The 20,730-nt window shown below is 50.4% G+C and overlaps 8 protein-coding genes across 8 annotated transcripts; 6 read left to right on the plus strand and 2 right to left on the minus strand.

Moving 5' to 3' along the window:
* Positions 1-216: 216 nt before the first annotated feature.
* On the minus strand, positions 217-2,286 carry N7533_010225 (uncharacterized protein; the record flags this gene model as incomplete). Its single annotated transcript, XM_057106875.1, has 1 exon — positions 217-2,286. The coding sequence occupies one exon, from the start codon at positions 2,284-2,286 to the stop codon at positions 217-219; it is 2,070 nt and encodes a 689-aa protein (XP_056956092.1).
* Positions 2,287-2,651: 365 nt separating this feature from the next.
* On the plus strand, positions 2,652-4,400 carry N7533_010226 (misato family protein; the record flags this gene model as incomplete). Its single annotated transcript, XM_057106876.1, has 5 exons — positions 2,652-2,723; positions 2,794-2,996; positions 3,053-3,491; positions 3,551-4,053; positions 4,139-4,400. The coding sequence occupies 5 exons, from the start codon at positions 2,652-2,654 to the stop codon at positions 4,398-4,400; spliced, it is 1,479 nt and encodes a 492-aa protein (XP_056956093.1).
* A 2,871-nt stretch (positions 4,401-7,271) lies between these two features.
* N7533_010227 (uncharacterized protein) lies at positions 7,272-7,580 on the plus strand (the record flags this gene model as incomplete). Its single annotated transcript, XM_057106877.1, has 1 exon — positions 7,272-7,580. The coding sequence occupies one exon, from the start codon at positions 7,272-7,274 to the stop codon at positions 7,578-7,580; it is 309 nt and encodes a 102-aa protein (XP_056956094.1).
* A 1,013-nt stretch (positions 7,581-8,593) lies between these two features.
* N7533_010228 (uncharacterized protein) lies at positions 8,594-8,999 on the plus strand (the record flags this gene model as incomplete). Its single annotated transcript, XM_057106878.1, has 2 exons — positions 8,594-8,597; positions 8,632-8,999. 2 exons carry the CDS (start codon positions 8,594-8,596, stop codon positions 8,997-8,999), a joined length of 372 nt encoding a protein of 123 aa, XP_056956095.1.
* Positions 9,000-9,825: 826 nt separating this feature from the next.
* N7533_010229 (Hsp70 family protein) lies at positions 9,826-12,766 on the plus strand (the record flags this gene model as incomplete). The annotated part of the gene is made up of 2 exons (XM_057106879.1): positions 9,826-11,848; positions 11,901-12,766. The coding sequence occupies 2 exons, from the start codon at positions 9,826-9,828 to the stop codon at positions 12,764-12,766; spliced, it is 2,889 nt and encodes a 962-aa protein (XP_056956096.1).
* Positions 12,767-13,245: 479 nt separating this feature from the next.
* Positions 13,246-13,620, minus strand: N7533_010230 (uncharacterized protein; the record flags this gene model as incomplete). The annotated part of the gene is made up of 1 exon (XM_057106880.1): positions 13,246-13,620. One exon carries the CDS (start codon positions 13,618-13,620, stop codon positions 13,246-13,248), a length of 375 nt encoding a protein of 124 aa, XP_056956097.1.
* Positions 13,621-16,462: 2,842 nt separating this feature from the next.
* Positions 16,463-18,291, plus strand: N7533_010231 (cytochrome P450; the record flags this gene model as incomplete). The annotated part of the gene is made up of 4 exons (XM_057106881.1): positions 16,463-16,774; positions 16,839-17,201; positions 17,265-18,092; positions 18,154-18,291. 4 exons carry the CDS (start codon positions 16,463-16,465, stop codon positions 18,289-18,291), a joined length of 1,641 nt encoding a protein of 546 aa, XP_056956098.1.
* Positions 18,292-18,926: 635 nt separating this feature from the next.
* N7533_010232 (putative MFS transporter) lies at positions 18,927-20,581 on the plus strand (the record flags this gene model as incomplete). Its single annotated transcript, XM_057106882.1, has 4 exons — positions 18,927-19,140; positions 19,252-19,471; positions 19,531-20,175; positions 20,230-20,581. 4 exons carry the CDS (start codon positions 18,927-18,929, stop codon positions 20,579-20,581), a joined length of 1,431 nt encoding a protein of 476 aa, XP_056956099.1.
* Between the last annotated feature and the right edge of the window lie 149 nt (positions 20,582-20,730).

The raw sequence follows: 20,730 nt of genomic DNA on the forward strand, positions 1-20,730 counted from the left end.
CGCCATAGCTGGAATCATAAAACCAAAATCGTCGTTGGGGGGGCTTAATGCAAAAGAGCGAAGGCATAAATAAATCAGGAAGAATGTGTTGCAACCGAAAAAATGCAAAGAGAGAAACATTATGCACCAGCGCCGGGGTATTTTGGGAAAAGACAAGAACCGGCTGAACAATCAAGCCACAGAAATTCATATACACGAGTCTCCTTGACTCGTGTATCAACGTCGGAACATGCGAACAGGAGCACTGAGGTCCCGGCGTTCGCTCACATCGTTCTCACCTTTCGAATCGGCGCGCAGATTCGGAACACGCTTGGCGGTCCGGCCAGGAGTAGATTTAACGCTTCCGGTGGACCCAACAGACCGTCCAGTAGCTTCATTTGCGCTAACGGACCGTTGCTTACTACGAGCACGGCTGCGTCGCGCCCTTATTTGGGCCAACGCTTCCTCCCGGTTAATAGGAGTATCATGAACTAGCCCAGAAGAGCCCTGTGATTCGGTTGCTTCACGGAGCGGAATTCTTTTCGTCATCGACTGATGGGGCTGATACTCCTCCCGTTCCTGGCGCCGGGAGGGTCTAACATCCATGGGTTCCGGGGCGGATACGGGCTCAACTGTAGCAGGTTCGGATGGTGTAACGTGGATCATCCGCGAAGGCACGGGCTCCGCAGTTGGGGTGTGAGATTCGACTTGGTGAATCGAGGAGGCTGCAGAGATTGCTGAATTACGCCAGTCACGGTGGGAACTGGAATGGACATTGGAGTGCCTTTCGTGAGAGGCGAACGAGTCGGTTCGGCGGGCCCTGACGTTATCTCGTAGCGGTGACGGGTAAGTCGTGAAGGTTCCCGTCTCGGGAGAGAAGGTAACTAACGGCTCTGCGGGCATAGGCATCTTTTCGGGTGGGTCGGTCGGTTCAGTCTTGATGGTTTGGGTTGCGAGTTCGGGTTGTTGGCGGACTGGGGTGTGTTGGATAGTGGCGTGGTGGTGGGTGGGAGTAGGGGGCTCGACGCTGGGTGTATAACTGGATTGGACATCACTATGAAAGGGTTCGGCGTGTACTGGGACAGGAGGAGCAACCTCCACACGAGAACGAGATTGACGAGCTGCCTCCTCCTGTGCCTCTTCCTCTGCCTCTGCCTTCGCTGCGGCTGCTGCTGCGGCTTCTGCTGCTGCTGCCTCCAACTGCGCCTTCTGGAACTTTTCGTAGTAATCCTCGTCGTAGATGTACCGGCGACCCTGGGTTTCGGCGATCCGGCAGGAGCATCGCTCGAACTGACACTCGATATTCATAAAATGTACCATCTCCTCGGCTTCCGACCTCCGACGACGCTCAAGCTCCAGCTCATCTCGCAATTCTTCTATCGCGTCATTGTAGGATTCAGACGAATCGTTCTCTGCGGCAACTTGATCATCCCCTGCGGTGGTTGTACATTCGGACAGTCGTTGTCTCTTTGGAGGTGTGGCTTCGACATCGAGGGTTTCGAGTTCTGGAGCTGGAGATTTCACGGAACCAGCGGCGGCGCGTTTCGGCCGACGCGGGGTTGTCAGGAATGCGAGGTCGCCCTCTGCGAGTGATAGTCTTCCAAAATCTTCCTTGCGGATTTCGTGGGCCCGAACTTGAAGGGTATTAGAATGGTTGGAGGCTTCCATAGAGCGAAATTTGCCCTTGAGAACTTCGAGCTCCTCTGTAAGGCCAGCGAGAGCATATGCACGTTCGAAGGCCTCTTGTTTGGCAGTATCCTTTGACTCGCGTTCCGCCGCGACTTCATCTTTTAGGGCCTTCGCTTCAGACTTGGCATGCTTCAGTTCTTCCTGAAGCCTCACCAGAGTCGATCCCGCTCGAAACGCTTCCTTGCGAGCCTTCCGAATCTCCTTTTCAAAAATTGAGCGTTCGTGGGCTTGACGCTCTTTGGAACCGTGCAATTCTTCCATTAGAGATTCAAGTCTCTCACTAATGCGACGTTCACGAGACTGGGCTTCAGACAACTCTTCTTGGACTGATTCCAGGGTAGACTCGGCCTCTTCACGACCAAGGATGGCCCTCTGTAAGGCGGCATTTTGGGCAGCGGACTGCGCCTGAGCTGCCGGGCTGGCCTGACGAGAAAGATTGTTCAAGAAGGCCACTTTCGCTTGGACTTCCGAAACACCCCTCGTATTTTTGTGGTGCAAGGATAGAAGGTCGGTGGGGAGGGAGGGCGAGGCGGGAATTGTTTGTTGATTCATTCGTTCCGGCGATACCGGGTGTAGGACCTTGGTGGGACTGAGGACTGGACGCGTTGGAGAGTCCATCGCGGATGCAGTCGATGAAGTATTAGGACGACGGATGTCAAAGGGTCATGAGGGCGTCGCAGGTGGGTTAGTCGAGAGGAAAATCGCCGTTGAAGTGACGCACCCACATTATCACATTACTGTGTTTATTGCCCTCTTGGGATGGGTCATGTGACCGTTGCCGTGGTCACCCTCGCGCCTTCCCCTTTTGGGATTAGCGTCATATCACGAGGTCGTACATCACGTGGAGTGATCCGGCCCCAAAGGGGATTAGCCTCGTGGGATGGTTCGCTCGTGACTTGTCTGTGCGGGCATATCGTAGGTGCGTTCGGTTGACCACTTGATACTTTGTTGGACAGGAAGAAAAGACGAGTGATCGAACAGTCATGCATGAGATTGTCACTTTACAACTGGGTCAGCGGGCGAACTACTTGGCCACGCATTTCTGGAACCTCCAGGTGAATTTTTTGATTTGAAATTATCTCCTTGCATCTCGAGGTGATATATTCTAATATTTCGGTACCGCAGGAATCATATTTCACATACAACGATAGTGAAGAAACCCCTATTGACCATGATGTGCATTTCCGACCAGGATATGGAGCCGATGGCTCAGAAACATATACTCCCCGGACAGTTATCTATGACCTAAAGGGTGGATTTGGTACTCTGCGCAAATACAATGAACTGTACGAGCTGACCGAGGATTCGGTAGCGGGCCAAGGCCTCTGGTATGTTATTACACCCCACACGATGTACGGGGCGGATAATTGACTTCTTATGCTAGGGATGGAAAAGAGGTCATTCAGAAACAGGCCCCTATCCCACAAAGTGATTATCAAAAAAGCTTAGATCAGGGCACCTCAGCACCACAACTTACCTCAGAAACGGTGCGATACTGGTCGGATTACAATAGAGTATTCTATCATCCACGCTCCATCGTTCAATTGAATGAATATGAGTTGAACTCACAGATCATGCCCTTTGAAGACTGGAATGTCGGCGAAGAACTCTTCAATGACCTTGACAAAGAACATGACCTCTTGGACAGAGACCTGAGACCATTTGCCGAAGAATGTGACCAGATGCGCGCCATTCAAATCTTCTCTACTTCAGATGACGCTTGGGGTGGCTTTACTGCTCGCTACATTGACCGCATCAGAGATGAATACGGCAAGAAAAGTGTCTGGGTTTGGGCCATGGAAGATGGCAACAAGGTGCAAAGGGTATGACAGGAATCTCCACTCCAAAGTACGACAATGACTTTCTCTGACCGAGTTCACAGCACCGACAACTCAAAAGGGATACGAACAAGGCGAAGTCACTTTGCTCGATCTCGCCACAGTCGACTCTATATGTGCCTGTCATAGACATTCCGCAGAAGCTTCCCCGCTCGATCCAAGTGGACCGGCAGTCGGAGTGGCAAAGGACGGCATTGTTAAGTTCTGCACTCGAGACAGTGACGATGCCCTCCAGACTGCGGCCCTATCACGATTTTGAGGCCTCGCTTGCGGGCGACGACGGAAGGCATAATATCTTCGAGCTCCAATCGACCATCAACCCTGAGAATGAAAACTCAGGTGCTAATGATGATGAAATACCGAAAGCCAAAACGGAATTCGATATCGACTTCACTTACGATGGAGAAAAGGGCAAATCTCACCATATCTTCAATCAAGTCCAGGTCTTACGTGGGAACGACTTCGGAAAATCCACCGAATCCGCCCACGGAGACATTGGGCATCTGCGAAAACTGCGATTGTATCACTCGGAGTCGATGCTCCAGAGGTAGCCCCCCCCCCCCATGCCTGATATGCCTGATATCATGTTTTTCTCTTAATTTCCCACAGAGTATTAATTAATTTTGTCTTAGCTACCGAACCCCACTCCATCTTCCCATTCTCGACAGCTTCCCGCACGGAATGTACCCCAAATCTCCGTCAAATGCCGGGGTAAGTGTCTTAGCCGCATTGACCGCTTCCACCCGGACGGCCGACAGAGTCAAGGCAATTGAAAGTACGGCTGCACGAATGTTGTCAGTGGATGAACGGGAGAACCTGGTCAATGGGCTGGGTGAGATCCGTGAATGCTATGAGACAGGTTGGAGCAGTGGATCCGACGAGGAGGAGGACTAGACAGGAACAGGACGGATCTAAACTTGTCGACTTCATCCTGCCTATTTGGGGAAGTGGGATAAATTGAATCTTCGTCGGCGTCGACCGCTTTCCCTGCAATGATTATGGATCCAGAACCTTCTGCGTTAGAGCGTGGGCGGACCCTCTCTTGGACACATCGAGATTACCCCGGCCAATGCCACTATTGACTATTGAAGGAATTATGAATTCTGGAAGGGCGTCCGTCAACTGCAAGTTCTCCGCTTCTCCGCCTGATCAAAGCCTTCAAAGTCACGATACGAAGTCTCACAACGCCTCCCAGCGATTCGTAGGATGTTACTTTCAGAGTAGATAGTGTGGTTCACCGACGCCACCATTTCTATAATTGATCATAGCCGGTGGTTCATTGTCCATTATTACTATCACTAGGCGAACGGGTGATTGTCATTTGAGTGTGGCGCAAAAAATCGAAGCCCCCACGACAATCTGAGTGAGACGGTACTCTCTCCGTTGCCCTGGGTGAAGAGCTGACCCCCTCTCGAAATGCCTCCATTTTCATTGTTACCAGCGGTTGATGATCTCACCCGGAAGTCGGCTCACCGTTGAACCCTATGTGGCCCGTCTGGGCATCGTAAGGCAGTATTTACATACCAGCCTCCCTAAAAGCTATCAGTGCGGGGATTGCGGGCGCTCCAGATCAAATGGCAATACGGAGCATGCATACGAAAAGAAGACTATGGGCAACCGGAAAAGCAAAAAAAAAAAAACAAAAAACAAAAAAATCCACATCAAAACGGCCAAAAGCATTTTTGTTTATTTTGATGAGGAAAGGCACCTGGGAGGGATCTGGGAGGACAACCATGGGACAAGAAGTCCGAGACATCCCATGTCAACCACGTCGGCCAAGCAGGGACCAAGTACCCGTACCCAGTGAGAGAAACAGAGGAAAGGAGCAAGGTCAACAACATGGAATTAACGTGACATCATGAGATGGCCATGGCTGGTATCGCACCAATCGCGGAGGCCGCTCGGAAATATCCCTGTTCAAGCATTAGTGCCAGCGCACTGTGCCACCTCCCCAAATGGCCGGCCCACTCGAGCCTGCAGCTTCCTGGTCTTGATGGCCTTGACCCCGTACATCTTGTAGTCTTGTAGTCGAGGCCCTGGTCTCTGTCATGTAACGTTACTTGCAGGGGCCACTATCAGGGCAGACGCAATTGACTCCCGGGTATCGCTGCTTAGCTCTGTCGATCTATGCAATTTCACGGCTCCATGCAATATTTGACGTGGCAAAGAGATGGTCAACGTGATTGGGACTGCAGGAACTCGTGGCCGAGAGTCCTCCGTACATCCATATGTACTTAGGCTCGCTAGTGACCAGCCACCCCCAGGACCCTGAAAGTATACGGAAAAGGCGCAGACGCAGACGCAGACGCAGACACAGATACAAGAAAACAACAAGGAAAATAGGGCAACCGGCTAATGCCAATGCTAGTGCAAATGCACAGACGTCACTTTTCTCCGGGTGGTCTTACCGAGATCCCAGGTCTCTCTTTTTCTCCGCCTTGAGGGTTTTCCAGAGCACGCTAATTTAGCGGTTATGAACCTTGGTATTGGAGACAGCCAAAGTTACCGTCTGAATCCTTATTCGTGAGGTTTCCCCACATTTAGTGCTCACTCATCAACAACAAATGAGACCTACCATGGGGTTCCATGGGTACTCCAGAAATATACACTAGCCTATGTATCTAAATCTGGATTATTTTAGTGAGACCGTTGTCCGAGCACCCAACGTCTAAGCAACAATTGACATCCCCTAGGGTCTCATGACGTACGATTCTTATCCGAACGAGGGGACAACGAAGAGGGTGGGGGACTTTCAATCAACTCTCGTCGATCGGGGAGAGCAGCAAGATGACAGGGGTATTCCATACACAATATACGGAGCACTTTACAAATAGAGGGAAAGAAGAAAAAAAAAGCCTCACTGCACAATGCATCAGGGCGAGGGCCACTTTCTCAGGGCCCCTTGTTCCTCCAGCCCCCATCAGCCCTGACCGAGTTATCTATCAGTTTTTGTTCCCGCCTCGCAGCATCTGCCAAGGTCGTCATGCATGATTGGGGGGAAAGTGGGTCGACTTCGATCGGTTCCGCTCAAGCGTCGGCCTTTTCGAATGCTTTGAGTTTGGCGACATGCATCCTGGCTCTATCCATCAAGCGAACCAGAAGGCAGGTTCATCTCGAGAATACTAGCCATTGGCCCATACCCGGCTATATGTCGCTGAGCCAACCGAGTCGGGGGCCTGGCACTAACTTTGGCCCTGCATTGAGACCCAGTTCAATGCACATCGCGAGTCGGCTTCAACATCAAAGACACGGAAACTCTACCCACGCAGATGGCAAACGCATGCCAATTTTGGTGAATCATGCAAGCCAAGAAGTGCCTCTTTTGAGCCTAGTATCGTTGGGTACCATTGTCTGACTCTCTATTTGACGAATCGAGATGATGGCTCCAATTATCTACCGATCTTGGATAGCACCTGATGTCAGTCATCAGAGACAGACCCGCCCCCGGGCCAGGGTCTTGCCATGGACTAGTTGCTGCACCTGCGCCATGAGCTGTAGGCTGTGGGCTATGTGCGAGACAGGAATCCTGTCCCACCAGATGAGGCTGTGGATATAAATTCAACCCGGATCCTCGCCTTCTTTCTTCGGCTTTTCTGGTTCTGAGATCAATCCGTGATAGGAACTCTTTCGCTACGGTTCCTCGTTGTCCTTCGTTCATCGGATCAGACCATTCAAGTAATTGTCCAACATATAATCTAGCGTTCCCTCGTTTGTCTGATAGGCAATATGCGTGGAATTCCAATTCTCGTCCTCTGTGCCGTCACCATGGCCTCGGGCAGCGTTCTGCCCCGAGATGCCAATGGTGACATGCGCCTTGCTGTCCGTGGTGGTGGTGGCGGCGGTGGTGGTGATGAGGGTGGTCATGGAGGAGGAGGCGGTGGTGGTGGCTACCCTGGCAATGGCGGCGGTGGTAACGGCGGCCACGGGGGTGATGGTGGCCACGATGGTGATGGCGGCCACGGTGGTGATGGTGGTTACCCTGGCCATGGAGGAGGCGGTGGTGGTGAAGAGTCGACACCGTGTGAGACTACTCCTACTCCTACTCCTCCCCCCAGAGACCTCGACTCCATGTGAGACCACTACCACTACTCCTCCCCCGGAGACCTCGACTCCATGTGAGACAACCACCACTACTCCTCCCCCGGAGACCTCGACTACTCCATGTGAGACCACTACCACCACTCCTCCCCGGAGACCTCGACTACTCCATGCGAGACCACTACCACTACTCCTCCTCCGGAGACCTCGACTACTCCATGTGAGACCACTACCACCACTCCTCCCCGGAGACCTCGACTACTCCATGCGAGACCACTACCACTACTCCTCCTCCGGAGACCTCGACTACTCCATGTGAGACCACTACCACCACTCCTCCCCGGAGACCTCGACTACTCCATGCGAGACCACTACCACTACTCCTCCCCCGGAGACCTCGACTCCATGTGAGACAACCACCACTACTCCTCCCCCGGAGACCTCGACTACTCCATGTGAGACCACTACTACTACTCCTCCGCCAGAGACCTCGACTACTCCATGTGAGACCACTACTACTACTCCTCCGCCAGAGACCTCGACTACTCCGTGTGAGACCACTACCACTACTCCTCCTCCGGAGACCTCGACTACTCCATGTGAGACTACTACTACCCCGTCTGTATCTCCCACTACTCCGTGCGAGACCACCACTACTCCTCCCCGGAAACCTCGACTACTCCGTGTGAGACCACTACTACTCCTCCCCCAGAGACCTCGACTACCCCGTGCGAGACCACTGCCACCCCTCCCCCGGAGTCTTCTACTACTCCATGTGAGACTACCACCACCCCACCCCCAGAAAGCTCAACTACTCCGTGTGAGACCACTACCACCCCTCCCCCGGAGTCTTCTACTACTCCGTGCGAGACCACTACCACAACTCCCCCTCCCGAGTCTTCTACTCCCTGTGAAACCACTACCGTCGCCACTCCTCCCCCAGAGACCTCGACCCCATGTGAGACCGAGACGACGACTCCTCCGCCTCTACCTACAACCATTACTACCACTTACACCACCACTACCTGCCCAAGTAAGTCTACACTGATATGAGTTCCAATTGATCAACAGTTGCTAATTTTTCCAGTCACTTGGGCCACCGTCACCAGCGGAACATCCACATATACCCAGCCCATCACTCAGACTAGCACTTTGACCATCACTTCCGTCGTCACTTGCACTGAGGGCTGCGTTCAGCCTACAACCACCTCGGTGATTGTTCCTCCCTCAAGCCCTGCTCCCGAGCCTACCTCTCCTGCTCCCGAGCCTACCTCTCCTGCCCCCGAGGTTCCTCCGGTGCAGTCGACTACCGCATCACCCTCTTCCCCGGTCACTTCCACTGCTCCGGCCCCGGCAGCTACTACTTCTCCTGCCTTCAATGCTGCCTCCTCTCAATACAAGATGTCCCTGGCCGGTCTGATCCCCGGTCTGGCCATTATTATGGCCCTGCTTTAATGACTTCCGCCTGAGTCTTGATTCAAATTTTCCTTCCAGCCATCGTACATTTCATACAATGGAAGTGAAAGCCGATCCTAAACAAAACACAAAACGATCAAAAAAATTGGATTCTAAGGGGAAGGCGTGGATGACCGAGCTATTACCCTAATGCCCGTGGCCTGCACCCTGGCAGGCGGCGGTGATTGATGAGAACCTTTATGACTTACGTTCCTTACTAGTGTAATCGACCGGCTTAGTTTAGTATAAAGTGTATTTAGTTCAGTAATTGACATAATATTTCTCTGAAATTCCGAGGTCTGTAACCAAGAAGAACCCACAATATATAAATTATTGGAATACTGGCATCTTTATAGTTCGGAATCATACGGAGATCCTGGAATTAGGGCTATCTTACATAACCCAGACAAACAGTGCAAACCCAAGCAAGGTAAGCATAGCTGGACCCGTGGCCTCACAACGGTGCGCCTCATTGAACTTCTCTTGCCAGGTGGCCACAGCATCCCCCCTCGCCCGAATGGCCTAGTCATTGTGGATTCTTTATTCCATCCATTTTCCAATATCCCAATCACCTCCATACTCGACCACCTACACCACCTTTGACACGGATTCAATAGCTTTTACACCCGACACTTCAACTGGCGCAAGGCCAGCTTCCACCGACACACCTCTTGGCGATCTGGTGGAACGCTTTGAATTCTGCTAATAATTTCTCCTTATACATCGCTGCCTTCAGGTTCGTAAAATCCCCAAGCCATCCGTTACCCCTTTCAAAAGCGACATTGGCTTACCTGGTTCGGTGCAATGTGCAGCATAGACATAGACCATGGCTCTCCCCGGCCGACAACGACTACCAACCTCCCCATTTTTCTCCCTCGTGATACTCCCGTTCCTAGTATTCCTCCTCGGCTTCGGCGGCTCAGTTTCTGCCGCCGGCTCCAGCGTCATCGGTCTCGATGTCGGTACCGAATACTTCAAGGCCGCTCTCGTGAAACCCGGCGTTCCCCTCGAAATTGTGCTCAGCAAGGACTCAAAGCGCAAGGAACCGGCTGCCATTGCGTTCAAGCCGACGAGAGAAAGCGACGCTCCCTTCCCCGAGCGATTCTACGGTAGTGGTGCGCTGGCCCTGGCGGCTCGGTACCCAGATGATGTTTACATGAATCTCAAGACTTTGTTGGGCGTGCCCTTCAACGATGGAAACGATGATACGGTCAAGGAGTACTGGAGCCGGTATCCAGCTCTCAAGCTTGAAAGTGCTCCCGATGGCCGTGGCTCAGTGGCCATGCGCTCGAACCGACTCGGCGAGGCGGAGAAGAAGGATGCGTTCTTGGTTGAGGAAATTTTGGCCATGCAATTGAAGGAAGTCAAGTCCAACGCGGATCTCTTGGCTGGGAAGGGATCCGATGTCCGAGATGTCGTGATTACCTACCCCGCATTCTACACCGCGGAGGAGAAGAAGAGTCTCTCCATGGCCGCCGAGTTGGCCGGTCTGAAGATCGAAGCTCTTATCAGCGATGGGTTGGCTGTTGGTCTGAACTACGCCACCAGTCGCACTTTCCCTAGCGTCTCGGACGGTGAGAAGCCAGAATACCATGTTGTTTTTGATATGGGAGCCGGCTCGACTACCGCAAGCGTGTTGCGCTTCCAGAGCCGTCAGGTCAAAGACATTGGCAAGTACAACAAGACCGTCCAGGAAGTCAATGTTTTGGGGGCTGGCTGGGACAAGACGCTCGGTGGTGACGCCCTGAACGATCTCATTGTCAACGACATGGTTGAGAATCTTGTCCAGGAAAAGAAGCTCAAGGGCAAGGTCACCGTTGAGGAGATTAAGGCGCACGGAAAGACCATGTCGAGACTCTGGAAAGATGCGGAAAAGGCTCGCCAGGTTCTAAGCGCTAATGGCGACACTAGCGCAAGTTTCGAGGGGCTCTACGACGAGGAGGTCAACTTCAAATACAAGATCACCCGCGCCCACTTCGAGAAACTGGCTGCTGGTCATGCAGCTCGCATCAATGGTCCTTTGGAACGGGCCCTTGAATCTGCCAACCTAAAGCTCAACGATATCGATTCCATCATTCTCCACGGTGGTGCCGTTCGCACTCCATTCGTCCAAAAGCAGCTGGAGAAAATCTCGGGTTCTTCGAAAAAGATTCGGTCCAACGTTAATGCCGATGAGGCCGCTGTGTTCGGTGCCGCTTTCAAAGGAGCTGCTCTCAGTCCTAGCTTCCGTGTTAAGGAGATTCGTGCCAGTGACGCCGCTTCTTACCCTGTTATTCTCCAGTGGAAGTCAGATGGCAAGGACAGAAACCAAAAGCTGTTCACTGCTACTTCTCAGGTCGGCCCGGAGAAGCAGGTTACTGTTAAGAACCTGGATGATTTTGAGTTCAGCTTCTACCAACAGATTCGGGATGGAGATAACCTTCCCGTCCTAAGTGTTGAGACTCAAAACCTCACAGCCTCTGTCGCCAAGCTCAAAGACAGCTTTGGCTGCTCGGCTGCAAATATTACCGCCAAATTCAACATTCGTCTGAATCCCATCGATGGTCTCCCCCAGGTCACCAGTGGCAATGTCAGCTGTGAGGTTGAAGCAGAGAAGAAAGGCATTGTCGATGATGTCAAGGGCTTCTTTGGCCTCGGATCCAAGAAGGGAGATCAGCAGCCCCTCGGTGAAGACGAGGCAAGTGAATCAATTACCCTTGAGCCCGAGGTTGAATCATCGACGACTTCCGCAAGCGCTGCTTTCACTACCAGCGCCACCAAAGACAGCGGCAAGGCCACCGCGCAGACTAAGCTGGAGATTATCCCCATTGCTCTCAAGTCTACTCCTCTTGGAACCAAGGCCCCCCTCGGTCGCCGAGCTGGGCCGTATTCGTGGACGCTTATCTGCCTTCGATTCTTCAGACCGTGATCGTGTCCTGCGCGAGGAAGCTCTCAACGAGCTGGAATCGTTCATCTATCGCAGCCGTGATCTTGTGGACAACGAGGAATTTGCCACGGCCATCAAGGCGGACCAGCTGTCTACATTGCAGGACAAGCTATCCACTTCCAGCGACTGGCTATACGAAGAGAGCGACAACGCTAAGACGGCAGACTTCCAGGCCAAGTTGAAGGATCTGAAAAGCATTGTCGACCCTGCACTCAAGCGCATGAAGGAATCCACTGACCGACCCGCGCGTATCAAGTTGCTTCAAGACATGATCAAGAACGCCGAGTCCATGAAGCAGCTAATTGAGGGTCAAATCAAATCCGACGAGGACACCTACTCCTCTGCCCTCTCTGCCTCGAGCACCTCTACCGAGCAAACAGAGACCAGCTCCTCCACTCCTGCCCCAGCTGCCTCTGGCGATGATTCTCTGGACGACCTTGATGATGACTCCTACTCCTCTTCGTCTTCCAAGACCTCTACCAAGACTGCTGTTGCAGCCAAGCCTACCGGCCCCAAGTACGCCCTCTTCACACCTACCGATCTCTCCTCCCTTACCGAGATCTACGATTCTTCCAAGCTGTGGGTTGATGAAAAGCTCGCACTGCAAGAGAAGCTCACCGAGTCCGATGACCCAGCCTTGACGGTTGTCGATATTGACTCTCGTCTGCGTGAGTTTGAGCGTGTTTTGAACCGCATGTATGAGCGAATGACTGCTGCTTCCAAGAAGACCAGCTCCAAGAAGACTAAGAGTAAAGAGAAGAAGCCGGAAGCTGAGAAGGCTAAGGGCAAGGAGAAGGAGAAGGCCAAGTCCACAGACGACACCCGTAAGGATGAGCTGTGAACTCCGTGAGAACCTCTGCATTGCATTTTGGCCATTTTTTATACCGCGCACTGGAAGTACAAAGCATGCTTCAACTCCCCATGTACCATTTCATGTCTTAAAATAATAGAGAAAAGAAGTATTATGGAAGCCTGCCTGTGCTCAAGTTTCTGAAGACAAAGATAAATCTTCCGTATTGCATTGGAAATAAGTAAGCATACTCATGATGAGAATAAAGTGACGTTCTAGAGTCCCATTTGGTGCCCAGGTGCCTCAAGGGTCTTAACTCGGGTTTGGGTTTTGGCAAATTCGGTGTCTGGCCGAGTCCATAAATCCTCGTATCCAATGAGAGCCTCCGGGTGTCCAACAACCTCGTCGTTTGGCCAAGGCGCCTATAATCATGTCCCCACACATAGACGTGGCGGCCCCCAACAAGGATTGATAAAGGGGCAGGCAAGCCAGAGGATGGAATTATGACCCTGAGGCCACGCTTTGACATATTAACCTCCACATTCTTCAGGGTGGCGCTCATCAATCATGCAGTCTGTTATTAACATGAGCGCACGGCGCCCACACGAATGCATCTTTTGCCAAGCGTCATTTAACCGGCCGGACGCGCTTAAACGGCATTGGACGACATGCAAGATCCGGATAGAGCGGTCGTTGGAGATACCGCAGGTCTCATCAAGGGCTAAAGGGAGGAAGCCCAGAGCGTGCGATAGATGCTCTCGACTAAAGAAAGCATGCGTGCCAACAGCACCCAGCCAGTCATGCCAGGCATGTATCACCATCAACGCGGCTTGTTCGTACCGCCGACGAAATTGCCACCGCGAAGCTTTTGAGCAGAGGAGAATCGGTATATCCTCGGCACCCATGTCAACTCGAATGGATATGCAATACCGCTCGATACTGAGCGCGACCGGTCAGCAGACGGTTCAGAATTTCTTCCAGGAATACTCGCTTGGGACGTCGCAGATACTCAGGCCAAGTGAGATGGACTTTTCAGTCCTCACGAGTTTTCCATATTTGGGCAACATAGTCACTGCGAGTGGTATCGCGAACTCGTTTGAATGTGGAACTTTCCAATACCGACTTTTTATTAGACAAAAGGTTTGTACTGAATTATCTCCTTTAGTGTTGAGATATGTTCGAAGCTGGCCCCGCATAAGAAGTGTCTTTGATGGAATCAGTTGACTTATTGACTTGTGATGACTTAGATGCCATTTTATAAACTGAACGATCTCGATGAATATCAACCTCTCTCCTCCGATGTTTCGTTGCAAATCCACGACAACAAAGATACTGCTGATAAATTTTCTAACCCTTCATGGCCACAGCTTGGAATTGAAAGCCCACTGGTATCGCCGAATGTGCTGTTGAGCGACCAGGATGCCACTACCTTGAACAGATCTTGCGAGATAGTCGACAAGGTCCGAAGCGCAATCATGACAAAGACGGCAAGCAGCAAGATCTTAATATCCTGGTCCGATCCCGTTGAAGCAATGTGTCTACAATTTTTCTCACCGACGAGCATAGAAAGGTATCTTACGCTCTTTTGGTTTGCATGGCATCCAAACTGCCCTTTTATTCACCGGCCCTCTTTTCATTCGACAACTTCTCATCTCAACCTGGTGATTGCAATGGTTGTCATCGGAGCATGCATTTCTCCAGTCGAGTCTGATCGTGCAATGGCCAGTGTCTGGTTTAACGTGGTTGAGGAAATGATCTTCAGCGACGAAGCCTTTTTAAGAAATTCAGTGTCTGGACTGCGAGGCGGAACCACCATGAATACTACATCAGACCGCCTGAGCACCATGCAAGCTGGTTACTGTGTGTGCTTATACCAAACATGGGAAGGAACTAGGGATAATAAGTTGCGCGCTCGCAGGGATCTTTATAATGCAGTTATCTGGGTAATTTTGATTCTCCTTTCTGCTCCTGGCACAATCAAATACTAACCTTTTTGGGAAAACATAGCTGGCGAGAGACATGGGTCTCGGAAACGCTACTCTAAATACTGTCATCACTGAAGACATGGCAAGTTTTGATTGGCGAGAATTCATATTTAGGGAGTCTCTCATCAGGTAAGGTCTATGCCAGACAAGCCTGGCGAGCAAAGACTAATCAATAAAATTCCCCACAGATTATTTTCCTGGATCTTTAACCTTGATGTGGCATATGCCCTGTTTTATCAAGAGTCTCCTCGAATGGCTATAAAAGAGGCTGACATAGAGCTTCCATCGCCGGAAATGTGTTTCCAAGCCGAATCAGCGGAGGAATGCTTCATCGTATTGAAGCTCTGGAGGACGAACATGGCTCCCCAACAGAATTTGACAATCTCATCTTCTGTAAATACCATTTGCAGCAACTCTCCTCAACGCTATGGCAATGTCTTTTCATCCATGGGCGTTGTGAGCATGTTCACCATCGTCTCTGGTAAATTTCTATCTTTTCCCAGCTTGCGAAATATTTTTGACACCTTCTCTAGCACTCTACTCGCTCGCTTTCCAAAAACGAAACTCGATGTTCTCTATGATTGATACAACCACAATACGTAGAGGCCTGCAACATTGGAAACGACTCTGGCCGTCTCAGTCTCGCAACATGGAGCTTGGGCAGAGCTTCTCGGATTCGGATCCAAACCGCTGGAAAACACTCGGCTTCATGAGACACGCTCCCGAGTACTGGCTTGTAACTTCATTGGTACTTGATCAAGTACAGGGTCGATACTCTCAGCCAGTGAACAATAATCTACCAGCGCATGATGACACTGATATGATGCAGTTGCACGGATTGATTACTAGGTACCGAGCATCTAGGTCGAAACCAGCGATAGACGGTTAGAGCCAGTGTGACACTATGATATGATCGTATACTACTTGTGAAAATAAACTGTGAGGGTTTGGCATTGTACATCATCTCCAAATTCTGAGTCCATGCTGGCATTCTCGAGAGGGGCTGGAACCGATCAGGATTCAAAACCGGCCGGGCCCGGAGAACATAATAAATCAAGTAAAATTAGCGAGGAGAAGAAAGGTTGGGAAGCATTCAGATACGCAATGACTAATAGTATAAATGTCTCCAAAAAAGGGGAGAATGCGCTGAAATAAGGCCATTTAGATTGAATTCTAGTATGGCTCGGTAGTTGGCGAAGTATACAAATCCCGTTGTCGCGGGAGTAGAGCCCCACCAACCAACCACTCTCCATCTCCACCCTCTGGAATTCCCCCAGAGGAACTTCAAGTTTCCCCGCATTTTCCGATACGACGACAAAAATGGGTCCAACTTCCTTCCTGGTTATGAATTAATTATGTGCCCATCATGGCAGTCAGCAATGACGACAACACGTGCAGAGTTCGAGCCGGCCTTTGAGGCCTCCCTTTGCACGCGCTGATTCTGGAAATGAAAGCCCAAACAAGGCCGGGTCCAATTATCAATGAGAGAAAACGTCTACCCGGTCTAGGCATAATCCCGTGCGTCTGAATAGACCACTCTTTCGGTGAAGGCTCTGTGGCGGCGCAGCTACCTATGTCGATCCGCCTGGACTGGCGCGTTGTGGCGATGCCCGATTCGTCAAAGGGACAATGACTTCGGTAGATAATGAGGGCATCAAATCCCGTGTCGTGCCTTTCTTTATATAATTCTTCGTCCACCTAGCTTCCATGGTGAAAATCATTCATTTCAGTGTTCAACACATATCACTCCCTGGCGCTCAACATGCATGGGATAACAGATCATCTTCTTCATGTGCTTTCTCAGCACTGGTTAGCCGTTTGTTTCGGTGGAATTCTCCTCTGGGGTCTCAACAATCGATATAAACATGGTCTTCATCGATATCCAGGACCCTTTCTGGCATCCATTACAGACTGGTGGCGCCTAGTTGATGTGTATGGCCGTCGATCTGAAGTCACACATCGAGCTCTTCACAAGAAGTATGGAGATGTCGTTCGTCTTGGACCGAATACACTTTCCTTCTCTAGTCCAAAGTCCCTCAAGACTATCTACGGTTTGAATAAAGGATTCAACAAGGTCAGTCCTTCTGCTCAGTCTTAACTAATACTATGTTGGGGCTTGTGCTAATGATTGCAAACAGTCTGAGTTTTATGTTGTGCAACAGTCTATTGCAAAGGGACACCGTCTACAGTCTCTTTTCAGTACAACAGATAACGATTTCCATGCAAGATTCCGTCGATGTGTCAACTCGGCTTTTGCAATGTCGGCTCTGGTTCAGTACGAGCCTTTTGTTGACAATACGACCAAGCTATTCTTAGAACAGACGAAGAGCATCTATGTTAATAATCCCGAAGGTTGTGACTTTACTCAATGGCTACAGTTCTATGCCTTCGACGTGATTGGAGAAATCACCTATAGCAAAAGACACGGCTTTGTGGAGAAGAACAAGGATATTGACGGTATCGTTGCCTATCTATCATGGCTTTTCCTCTACGTCGCCCCTGTACGTGACAGATCATTTTTTTCTCATTTCACCTTGGGCATCTCCTCTAACTTCTTCTTCTAGATCGGACAAATCCCTCTCCTGGACCGACTTCTACTTAAAAATCCCATTTACCTTAAGCTCTCACAATGGGGCTTCATCGATGCTACATTCCCAGTTGCAAGATTTGCGGGCAACCGCATGGCAGAACGCATGCCCGAGCTAGCCAATGGTGATCTGAAACCTGTTGCTGGCGCGAAATCGCTAGATCTTCTGTCCAAATTCATGGCCGCGCATCAGTCGCACCCCGAGTTTATGAGTGAAACCTTGGTTCAAACTATGGCTGTGAGTATGGCATTTGCCGGCTCAGAGACAACAGCCATAAGTCTTTCGGCGGTCTTTTACTTCCTTCTCAAGAACCCCAAGGCACTAGCCTGTCTCCAGGCCGAAATCGACCAGGCTGGGCGTGATGGAGCCTTTGCGGACTCTGAAACGGGTCTGGTTACTTGGCATGAGAGTCAACGTCTTCCATACCTCGATGCTTGTATAAAAGAGGCCTTCCGACTCCACCCGGCTGCCGGTTTGCCACTAGAGCGGATTGTACCAGAAGGCGGGGCCGAGATCGCAGGCCACTTCGTTGAAGGTGGAACTATTGTAGGTTGCTCCGCATGGCTCATCCATATGGATAAGGGTGTTTTTGGTGATGATGCAGAGCTTTATCGACCTGAAAGATGGCTATATAATGAAGAGCTTTGCAAGACAGACATTGGAAAGCAAGGGGAAGAGTCCCGAGTCAAGGAGATGAATGGTACCATGTTCCAATTTGGAATGGGTAGCCGGACATGTATTGGGAAGAATATCAGCCTTCTTGAAATCTATAAGCTTGTCCCCAGCATGTTGAGAAGATTCGAGGTTGGTCATACTTCTTCCAACATCATAGACCTCGGTAATATTGCTGACAATTTCTTTACAGATACAATTTACTGATCCCAAACAGGAGTGGGAGCTGGTGAATGCTTGGTTTGTCAAGCAGAAAAACTTTACCACATCATTTGCGCTTAGGGATATTGTTGTTCCCCAGGGGATGAATGAGCACGCAGTACCTGCCTAATAGGAGATTTTTATTACCTTGCTAGGCATTCTGAAGTATGAGCGAGTCCGTTTAAACTTTTTTTTGTCAATATCAGTCATCCATTCTACAAGAAACTCTGCGGTCGGCTCATGCAGACAATCTAGCATATCCGTACACTAGCCCGGTCTAAATCTTGCCTTGAACGGAGATGTGTCCAGTTGATTCATCTAGGAATGCCACCTAGCCTGTTTTGATTCAGTCGGACATTGTCCATGAAGAGAAAGAAAGTTCTAATCGTCAAACACACACATTGGGCAGATAGCCGGCGCTAAGCCCAACGTAATCAGAATTTCTACGAAGTAGTCAGACCATGCAAGGTTTACTTAGCAGATTGAGAATGTCAGAAAAACCGAAGATAGGAAGAATTCGGGGGCGGAGCTCAGTGGACCCCATTGGCAGGCGCTTATCTGCCCGACTCCACGAGGCTTTCCGCTAACCCTTGGGAAGAACACAGCTTATCTGCCGGCATTCCCAGGGTTTACCCGGACTATGGGTGTGTCATCGTGGGGAAACACGTTTATGTCCCTGATAAGCCTATTTTTTGATATATGGGGAAGGGGTTCCCCTCCAAATTTGAAAATATGCGATTCCATTGACTCCAGATTATTACAGCCATGTCAGAAGAGACTCCACACAAGATGCCAGAAGAAGCTCCACACAAGACAGATGTCCATACTACGATAGCTAGTGTGGACATCGATCCACGCGTAGAGCGTGCGCTGGTCTGGAAATTCGACCTGCGTTTGCTCCCCGTGCTGGCTATAATGTACCTCTTCAACAGTCTCGATAAGTCTAACTTGGGAAATGCCAAAACAGCTGGACTCGAGAGTAAGTTTCTAGCGTTATACATTTTCGGGGCTTATAGGTGATGGAATTCTAATTTTTCTGCCTCATAGAGACTCTCGGCCTACACGGAAACCAATACAACCTCATTCTCAGTATTTTTTTTCGTTCCCTATGTCCTCACGGCACCCTTCCTTGGTCTCCTTGGAAAGAAGATTGGACCCAATATTGTTCTTCCCTCTATGATGCTGGTCTTTGGTACCTGCACCATTCTTGTGGTTACTGTCTTCAACTTCAGTGGCCTTTTTGCCATTCGGTGGTTCTTGGGTATGGCTGAGAGTGCTTTCTTCCCGCTGGTCATCTATTATCAAACAACGTTAGTCTTCTTAAACTTTGTTCATCGGGTCCGAGTTTTTCTGACCTATGCCAATCTAGTTTCTATCGTCGTGGAGAACTGGCCCGCCGACTCGCCATCTTTTACGCAGCACAAAGCATTGCCTCTGCATTCTCGGGTCTACTCGCTTTCGGTGTCTTCCGTATTGAGACCGGTCCTCTAGCATCGTGGAGATATCTATTTCTTATTGAAGGCTGTGGTACTGTCATTTTCGCCCTTTTCGCCCTATGGTATCTGCCCAGATCGGCTGCCGAAGCTACATTTCTTTCGCCCGAGGAAAAGGAGGTCGCATATCTGCGATTGCAAATTGACAGTTCCTCCGTGGTTGACGAGAAACTCAACATTCGCGACGCATTCCGCATTTTCAAGCACTGGACCAGCTGGGCGATTCTGGCAATCCAAATCTGCCTTGGTGTCCCGCTTCAGGGTGTTCAGTTGTTTTTGCCTGTGATCATTCAACGCCTCAATTATGGCACTGTCAAGACTAACTTGTTCACTGTGGCTCCCAACGTGTCAGGTGCTGCCATGCTGCTCATTTTGGCATTCTGCAGCGACTGGACACGATGGAGGTTTCCATTTATTGCACTGGGCTTCTTCTTTACCTTTGTCGGATTCATCATCTACGCAACCATTGATGTGCAGAACGATATCAACGTCGCTTATTTTGCTTCCTTCATGATGACCTGGTGAGTTTTATCCAGATTCTTTCTCCACATTCCCGCTTGCTAATTTCGTTCTAGGGGTACATCTGCACCTTCAGTCCTCCTTGATGCCTGGTATAATAACAACATCGCCAATGAGGGTCGTCGTGTGGTTTTGACCAGCATCGCCGTTCCCGTGGCCAATCTCATGGGTGTTGTGGCCTCCAATATTTTCCGTACTCAAGACGCGCCGAAATACTTGCCGGCATTGATCACCACCGCGAGCTTTGGTGGGACTGGAATTATCTTGACTATCTGTCTCGGAGTTTGGATGATGATGGACAACAAGAAACGGGATCGTGCTCAAGGCTTGCATGTCAAAGCGAAGGACATACCGACCGAGTATCTCCAAGACGGACCAGCCAGCGAAGCTTTCCGCTGGTTTTATTAACACGTCCCGATGTTTCTTGATTTCTTCCTTAGCCACTGTAACTATAGAATACCTATTACGATTATGAATAATGTTATGAATTCAATTTAAGTCCCCCCATATGAAATTATCTCAATGCAGAGAATGATGTTCATCATGCAGGCCGTAAG

Source organism: Penicillium manginii, assembly GCF_028828005.1.
Source record: "Penicillium manginii strain IBT 31320 chromosome Unknown utg000007l:1.0-2284322.0:1.0-2285126.0, whole genome shotgun sequence".
Lineage (NCBI taxonomy): Eukaryota > Fungi > Ascomycota > Eurotiomycetes > Eurotiales > Aspergillaceae > Penicillium > Penicillium manginii.